The sequence below is a fragment of the Carettochelys insculpta genome, chromosome 9 (genome assembly GCF_033958435.1).
Source record: "Carettochelys insculpta isolate YL-2023 chromosome 9, ASM3395843v1, whole genome shotgun sequence".
Lineage (NCBI taxonomy): Eukaryota > Metazoa > Chordata > Testudines > Carettochelyidae > Carettochelys > Carettochelys insculpta.
This window is the reverse complement of record NC_134145.1, coordinates 12,385,726-12,394,906: the sequence shown is the minus strand read 5'-3', so window position 1 is coordinate 12,394,906 and position 9,181 is coordinate 12,385,726. Positions and strand designations below refer to the sequence as shown.

Genomic DNA, 9,181 nt, shown 5'->3' with positions numbered 1-9,181 from the left:
GTTAATGGCAGCTATTGAATTATATCAGTGCACAAGGAGCCCTTTCTCAACTGATTTTGTTTTTAATATTTGAAAGTGGCCTAAGCAATTTATATCACATTCTGCCCAGTGAGCTACAGTGGATGTGGGAGTACCATCAAAGGCCACCCAGCCCTTATGCTTCTGAGAACAGGGAGAGACTTAGTGATATGTATATAACTGTCCCTCATCCTTAAATTCATCATCATCAGCAGCAACAACCATGGGCCCAGCACGCCTTGGTGTCTGGTGCAGAGCTAGTCTACAGAAACTAAGCCACTCTGCATGGGACAGGGAAAGATGGAAGGAAACAGTGAGAGTGGCATCAATCTACTATATCATTTATCCATTCTCCGTGGGGTCTTCCTTTTCTATTCAAACCGTCCGTTACGCCAGATACCAGGGTCTTGATTTTTTTGTTCATTGTTCCTTTTGCAAATATGCCTAAATAGTTGCAATTTGCATTGTATAACCTTCTGCGGTCGATTCTCTTTTGGCTGTATCTTCCTACGTAATTCCTTGGCTTTGACCTGCATCCATCCTGTTCTCAGGATCTTTCTATAACAACTCCTCTTGAATGCCAATATTCTTCTCTTCGAATCTTTCATTATCAGCCTTAAATTGGAACAGTCTTAAATCTTTGTGGATATAGCCTCTGCTTTTGAGCTGCCCTCAAATGCAAACTCTGTCTTTCAGAAGAGCTTTAATCCGGATTTACTCCAGGGCCATGCTACTCTAAAGCCTGGTTGCAATGCAGGAGTATAAATCAAGGCCAGGTTTTATTCTGGCCTTTGAGGGTCCGTGCTGTGTTGCAGGTAGGCTAGCACTGTGCTTGCACCTCATGGTGGTACATCTTAGCTGTGTGCAGCAGGGGTGAAAGTAACTTAAAATTTCTTACAGGTACTGTCTTATTGCAACTTGGGTGTCTGCCAGCTCTTTAAATAGCTCCCTGCTAGCTTTTGCTACAGCTCAGCCAGTTCTTGCTAGAGCTGTGCACCAGGGCCCATGTGCTTGCTTCTACCTTTGGTGTGCATAGGAATCCAACTTGCGTATCTCTGCACAGTGCTGGGGATGTAAGAGGCTGATACCCTGTATAAATGAAGGTGCAAGTAACAGATAAAACTGCACAAGCCCCCTGAAGCCAGGGTCAGACTACCAGGCTTTGGCAGACCACTAGGAGATCTCTCTCTGACAGTTACCACTGGTACAGCTTGTGCCAAACAGGCCTATTGAATTTGTGGGTGGGTAGGTGAACCTGCTGGGTATCTGCAAGTGCAGAACAGCAGCTCTCTGTCCCTGCAGGGGACAGTTATGTGTGTAGCATCTCTGTGAGACTGACTGGGGATGTGTAGGGGGGTGCTTGTGTGAGGCTGGCAGGGACGGAGTAGGGGTGCATGTAGCCGAGACTGGGCGGGGTGGGTCGGGATGCACCCCTGTGAGACGGGCTTGGGGTGTGTGTGTATACACACACACACACACACACACACACACACGGGTGTGCCCGTGGGAGACTGGCGCGGGAGGGGGGGGGACGGGCAGGCGCTATAGAGGTGCGCTTATGGGAGGCTAGCCCGCGGGCGTGGAAGGAGGCGCCCGGGGGAGACTGGCTGAGAGGGGCGTAGGGGGGCGGCCGTGGGAGGCTGGCGGGGGGGGGGGGGCGCACACGGACGCTGGTTGCCGGGGTGGGCGGGTGCCCCGCGCACCTGCCGGGCGGAGCACGTGGCCCCGCACGCGCACCTGTGCAGCGAGGGGTGGTGCCTGCCCAGCACGTGCCTGTCCCTGCGCCTGCCGCCCGGACACGTGGGACCGGCGGAGTCTCCCGCCGGCTCCGCAGCCCGGCCAGCCCCGCGGGGGCGGCCCCCAGCCCCGCCCTGACTGGCTGGGGGCCGGGCTTGCTCGGGCGCCGCGGCAGGGCAATGGCCCGGGCTGCCGTCCGTCAGACTGCCGGGCCTGGAGCGGCGGGGCGGGGGCCGGCGCTCGGCGGCGCGGTGCGGTGCGGTGGCGGCCGGGCGGAGGGAGCCCGCATCCCTGGGCCAGGTAGGAGTGCGGGGCAGGTGTGAGGGGCTGGGCGCGGCCGGGGGCGGGCTGGGATCAGTGCCTGCTGCCTCTCCCCCGCGGGTTGGCCGAGCCCGGCTTGTGGCCTCCCTGAGGGTCGCTGGGCTCAGCGCGGAGACACCCGGGACCTGAGCAGCCACCTGGGCGCTACTGGTTGAACCCCCTTCCACGGGTCCCAGGGGAGGGACCGCCGCTGCCCCCGCTCCCGCCCCTGGAGAAGCCAGCCACGCGAGCCGGGATCGGGTCTAGCATGTCCCCGGCTCCCTCCCGATCAGCTGCGGAGCCTGGAGAAGTGCCCATCCCCCGCCGCCCCCGCGTGTAGGAACCCCCCCACCGGGGGTGGTTTACCCTTCCTGTGCAGTCCTGCGGGGTTGCGTGGCTAAGCCCACGGGGACTCCAGGTTTTGCAACAGCCTCTTGTTTTTCAGCGACCAGAGGGGCTGGACTATATGCTGCTGTTGGAGCACAAACTTATTCCTGGGTGCTTGGAAGGGTGGTTTGCACTGTTTCAGGAGTTCCCGGCTTTGCTTCTCTGCCGTTTGACGCTCCTTGTGCTGTTTTCGGTAGGACTCTTCCAGCAGAGGGACGCAAACATGCACTATGAGGTTGCAGAGTTTCAGAGACCCAGTACCAGTGCAGCTTTCTTTGATGCCATTGATAAATGCCAAGTAGTGCCTATGAAGGAGCTGCCGCAAGGGACTTGTTCCAGCACCGGTAAAGCTTTTTTGAATTCTCAGATGTCCTTTAAAATAACTGTCAACAATAGCAGTGACAATACAGAGCCGCAGCAAAGTGCACATGAAATGTCAGTGCCGCTGTTAGATCTCATCCCCAAAAGAGCAAGCATATTTGAGAGGCTTCCAATCCTTCAGAGGACACAGGAGTTCCGATGTCCTAAAAGCTCCAAAGAGTGTTTCCAGCAGCAGAAACATCAGAGCATGAAGGGTGAGTTACAAAATGCATGAACTGAAACAAACAAACAATAACCCCACAAAAATCCATCAATTGCAATCTTTTTCTCTCTGGTCTTCAGGATATTTACTGAAATTTTTTTCTTTCTACCTTCTAAATGCAAGATAATGTAAACCAGACTTTTACTGCAGATGGACTGCATAGAGCACTTGATATATTTCAAGAAAATCTTGAGACCAGCACCCTTCTTCATTTCCTTGAGCAGCTTCTCCTCAGTTGTGGAAAACACACTGCGGACGGTCATATAAGCTGGGTCTGCTCACTGGGATGAACTGGGCTAGATCATCTAATTTTCTAGTGTTCTTGTGACTCGAAGTAAAAGTGTAGTTTTAGTAAATTGTTTCCCTGTAGTTGGTTGGATTTGTATCTTGGACAGTGAGAAGGCATGATTCACACTGTAAATAAGTACTGAGTCCCAAAAACAGCTTTTCCGCTTTCTGAGAGGCAATGTAGAAGATCAGATTTTTTTGTTTTGAGTTTTAAAATGCATCTTTTCATCCATCATTCTTAAACAAATGAATAGGTAATGGCTTAAGTTTGATTGGAAGTTGGTTACTTGAACTTCTCCAGCTGTTTACATTTAATTAGGTATATTTCTCAAGGCTCAATTTTAATTTTTTCTGCTCCCTATATAATCACTAGAGGTACACTTCTAAGGGCTGAGTGAATATGAGCATCTCAGCCATGTTACAATGCCACATACTCAGATGTGCGTAGATTATCAGAGCGAAGGTAATGTTCTCTATATTGTTCACAAGGTTATTTGTTCCTCTATAGAAATCCATGGCAACATCATCTTCTATTTAGCTGGAGTGAGGTACTTCCCATAGGGATAGCATCTTTTTTTTAACTTTTCTATTGAAAAATAAAGTAGTCTGTTCACCCATGGACTAGAAATGTATTCTCTTATGAGTTTTTTCTGAGGATAAAGATTTGCTTTATTTATTATTATTGTTATTTTATTATTAATATTATTATTATATAATATAATAATAATATTAAAATATTTTTGTTCTGAAATGTCATTGTCTCCAGTGAGCCGTAGAAGAGTCCAGGACGCATTTATTCATCTCAGTCCAGTGCATACCAGAGCAACAGAGTATATATAGTCTGTATGTTCTCTAAAGCTTCAGCTTTCCTTCTTCTGATTAAAGATGTTCTCAAATTCAGGTTAGGGTGAAATTCTGCACACAGCCCGAATACATGAGATTTGCGGCTTGGTTTGTGGGTGGAGAGTGTGCATACGGGGGAGAGTGCACCAAGGTCTAGCACAGCTGTACCAAAATTCCTACTACAGGCCTTGTGCTCAGCCAGCTCAACTACCCCTCCTCCCCCTGCCTGATTTGTATCTCTTTGTGGTGCCACCAGATACACCTTTGTTGCTTTCCCAGTTTGTCTGAAAGCCCGTTCATTCGTTTGTTGCCCTGCAGCAAACTGCTGGGGATCTCACCTCTGAGGGACTCTGTCCCTATATCGTTTCCCCTGCAACACCTGTCCCCACAGAAGTTCAGCTATGTATTGGCTTCCTTGCAGCAGAAAGAAGTGGGTCTGGGGAGAGGGATATAAATTCATCTTCACCTTTCACACTATCTTCCATTTCCTCTCCAGTCTTCACTGAAGTTTATTCCTGTTTGTAAAGCAGCCAGTTTCTCTTTAAGGGCCCAAGCCTACAGAGGACTGAGCATGTAAGTAGCCTGTACTACTCACATGAGCAAAATTATCCATGTACAGAATTGGGATTAGGTTCTTTGCCATGCCCTGCTGGTGTATAATATTGGCATGTTGTCTGTTCCAAGGCTGAATGGTTCAGTTATGCTATTGGGTAAGGCTTTTTAGCACAGACCAGAAGCTGGGGATAGAGGAAATGAAATGTTTTTGGGGTTGATTCTCATAAAGTTCTGAATTGTCACAGACTCCGGTGAGTCTTACCAGAGCATCCATTTGTTCCAACAAACTACAGCATGCATTCATTCTTCTCAGTCAGATGCAAAATGAATTATAAATACACTTCACGATCGCTAGAACTGCAGTGTTCCCCTTCTGATTAAAGATGCACAGCTTGTGAAGTGACAGCGACTGCACACACAGGTATGCATTTTTCAACCTCTCTACCTGTGATCCTCATGCTGTTCCAGTAATAATATTGACATTTCTAAAGCACCCACACGACACTCCGTAAGGAGGGAGATTGGGGTACTGCTGTAACAATTGCCTGCTAATAATAAGAGCCACTTTATAAAATTTAGATAATAGAATAATCAAATAATATTCTAAATTGCAATTTAAAAAATCCAAATAATGGCAGATGTACATGCACCCAGACTTTGCCAGTAGCCCTGCAAATAGGCTATAGGTTAAAAGAAAAGACAGGTGGCTATGGATATGATGGTGAGAAGCACCCAAGAAATTGGAATGAGGTTGGGAAAGCTGTTAGATATACCCAACAAAGGTTTTGAACTGGAGACAGCTTGATTTCAGACCATCCCACAGTGGGTCATCTGCACTTCAGTATTGCATATGGAATAACTCCCTCTTCAGTCTGGGTTAGATTACAGACTATGCCTCCTGGTTTAGGTTTATCCGTTTTTGAAGGATGGGAGCAGGGAGGAAGAACCCTCTTGATGTGAACGTAAACCATTTTTATAGCTGTCTGTAAACATTTTTGCCAAATGTGGCTTTAATTTTTTTGTTTAAAAATTTTTATAAAAGATACTGCCTCATTAATAAAAAGCACAACTTTGAGACCATCACAATGGGAAGGAGCAGCCTGCTGTTGCAATGCACTCTGTCATTCCTCCTCTGTTGCATGGGATTAGGTCTTGATCCTGCAAACGCTTCCGTGTCTGAACAACCAGTCTGTCTGAGCTCCGAGTGACTGGTCATGTGAGTAAAGTGACTCAGGTGTGTAAGAGTTTGCAGCCTGGAACTGTCCATATTTCAGCAAAAATGCAGACTTTATAAAAAGAGAGCTTCAAATTCTTTCTTTTTGGCAATGATTTTTATTTCAAATGTGACACATTGTCTAGCCTCTCTTCCCATGTGATTGGCTGTGCTAAATGCTGCATTCTCCTTGGTTTACCTCTGATCTCAGTGGATTGCAAGCTGTAATATTTGCACCCAAGCAGTGTTCCCTTAGAGGCACTTGTGGTCCACTGGTCATAGAATATCCGTAATTAAAGGTACGGCTTACTTTACAATATTTTCCCAGGGTTATGTGGTTTTGCTGTATTTAATTTACTTTAATGTTATAATATGTGATTTGCAGGCTAGCAAAGGACAAAATAATAACCAATTACACAAAAAATACTTGCGGGTCAGATAGGGTGGAAAAATTCCAGTAAAGTATGGACATCAAAATCTGTCCAATATGTCTTTAAAAAACAATCAAAGCAGTTTTGATCATTACAATTAAATACTGTGTTTTTGCAGGTTCATTTGATATATTGGATTCATGAACCACCTGTATTAAATCATGAAACTGTACCTCTCCAATCCCTTGTGCTGTGAGGGAAAATACTCCCCACTGCACAGACCTTTTTAGTAGCCTCTTCAGACAGTTACGGTACTTACATTAAGATACAATAATGAAGTTTACCCTGAAACATCTGGTGTCTTCCTGATGAGAATCATAATTATATGATTATTTAAGTTGTTCCACAGATTAACATAGTACTGCATGCTAGTAAACTTGCACTTAAAAAGAAAGCAAGGGGCTAGATCTTGCAGTACATTACTCATGGAAGTAATCTGGGTTACCCAGGATTATCTTTCCTGTGTAAGAAAACTTTGCAGGACTGGAATGAAAGGCATAAAGTAACGCAATATAACAAACCCAGTTATTGTACAATATATTAGATACAGTCATCTTACTGGGCCTGATCCTGTAACCCTCCCTCATATGAATGATCATTTCCCAAATAGTTCCACTGACAAAAATGAGATTGTGTGTGTGATTTGAGAATTACTCATGTGAGTTGGGTGGATTGCAGTTTTGCCCCATTTTGTATGACAGGCGCCATATTTGCTCAGCTTCATATATAATACACATTGGTGTTCTTTATTGCCTCATTCTGATTCCCATACAAAACCCAGCCCACTTGACATTTTGGGAGCACTGTGATTTGAAATAATCTTACAATTAATTCTTACAGGTTGCTTTTCCGTTTTGTCTGTGGTTTTTATGTGACTATTGTATAATATACCTCTCCTACTATTTATTTTTTTCTTTGTTTTTTACTGCAGCTGACATTATGTTTGCTTTAGGTTATTATAGGTAAATCTTTTTTCAAATTAGTTAGGCCTGCTATATATTTCCAGAAGAGAAAATAAGTTTTCTCTTATTTGCTGCAGAAGGAAATTCCTTTGTGGTTTATGTTGAGATTGTAAGTCACTGAATCAAATGTGGCTCCTTTTGTAGACTTCTAAATGCTATGGCACCATTTAAAAAAAAATCTCATTACATCTAGTATTTAGCATTGTCTTTTTATGTAGAGATACTTAATGAAACACAGAATATTTGGCAAATAAAAAACAAAAGAATTTACAACTAGTAAGTTGGTTAAAGTCATAAGGCACTTATAGTGGAGAAGCATAGAGGTTTGTGGTTTAGAAATAAATGAACTGTTAGAAGGATGATAGTAGTAGATATCTCTTAGCAATTATGTATGATAAGATGTAATATTTGCAATCTGAAAAAATGAACCCAATTAAGAGGATGATACATTTTGTAACCTCTTGTATTATGCTTTGAAGGAATGCATTGAAATGATTAACAGTTACTTATTTCGGCTTTAAAATTTTATGTTGACATATAGAATGGAACCTGGGATTAGTGTACACTGTTTAAATGGCTTAAGAAGAAAATTATCCTTCTTTCCTAAAAAGAATGTTATTGTAAACTAAAAGACTGTTAATTTAGGACTTTGGTCCTTCAAGTGCAAGTTTCTTTGCTCTTGTGAGTCATCTTGTTGACCTAATACTCATTGTTCTAAATTGCTCAATTTTTAAGTAAATCTAAATGATTGTTGCAGTTTTAAGGTCCAGTCCTGCAAGCACCTGCACACATTTGTGCTGAATGATTTTTAGTAGATTTAAATCCATGTTATAGAAAGAAATGTGCATGTAGATGTCTTTTGCAAGAATGTCTGAACTTTCTTTAGGTGTATTGAGTCCTAAGGGCTCTAAATAACCTGACACTTATTCTGTAGGCTGTGAGAACACTTGGAACTATTAGGGGTACCCTCTTTGACAAATTCAGAAGGGAAGTAAAGTGTCAGTTTTAAGAAGGTGGGAAATTAACCATTGGAACAATCTACCGAGTGCCAAGATGAATTCTCTATCACAATTTTTAATCCAGGTTTTGATGTTAGCTGGAAGATACGCTGTAGGAATTAGTTTGGGGGTGTTCTATGGCCTAGATGATCATAAAGTTGTCTTCTGGCCTAGGAAATTCTGAATAGTACTTTTTGCAGAAAGATTCATTTCTTAGCAATGAGGAAAAAATGTGCAGAAGGTTACTGTTGTTTAATGGTATGGGGTGAAATCTTGTCTCCATTGAAGTCAGTGGGAGGTTTGCGATTGTCTTTGATGGGGTTACTGTGTCAGCCGTAACAGTGTTATAGACATACCCTACGCTATCAAACATACTGAACATGTTAGCAGCCTTTGCATTAAATACGTAAGTAAACTCAGAAGTGAAATACCAGGGGAATGTGTCTGTGGGCAGCTTTAGGATATTGTAGGTTAAACATGTTTGGTCAGTGGTAGGATTACAAAATAAATATTATAGAAATATGAATGTACTTTTGTTTTAAAGCTTTTTGAAACACTACTTAAGATACTGGCTTGGCAAGTAGAGAGGGATTATGGTTGCAAATTGCTGTATTTCGTAGTCTAGGTTTCTATCAGTACGTGTCAACAGACTAGACGAGTCTCACGCTCTGGCCATCACTTCACAGTGTACAGTAACACCGTTGAATGTTGGGCTGGTTTGTTTATTTCTCAGCCTCAAAGCTTTATTTCCCAGCACACTGATGCAACCTATAAAGGGATCAAAAGCAGGGGTGGTATTTGCTAATTCTTATACAGTGTAATTTTATCCTTGAAATCTGAAAACAAGAGCCAAGGCGTGTTTCTGA

The 9,181-nt window shown here is 43.9% G+C and overlaps 1 protein-coding gene across 3 annotated transcripts in view; it reads left to right on the top strand.

Annotated features, from left to right (window-relative positions):
* Positions 1-1,930: 1,930 nt before the first annotated feature.
* Positions 1,931-9,181, top strand: part of GLIS1 (GLIS family zinc finger 1) — a 282,680-nt gene continuing 275,429 nt past the window's right edge. For all 3 annotated transcript variants that reach the window (XM_075002724.1, XM_075002723.1, XM_075002722.1), the window contains exons 1-2: positions 1,931-2,055; positions 2,640-3,017. In XM_075002724.1, the coding sequence (XP_074858825.1) occupies positions 1,935-2,055; positions 2,640-3,017 (499 nt within the window). In that variant the 5' untranslated portion in view covers positions 1,931-1,934. The remainder of the gene's footprint in view (positions 2,056-2,639; positions 3,018-9,181) is intronic.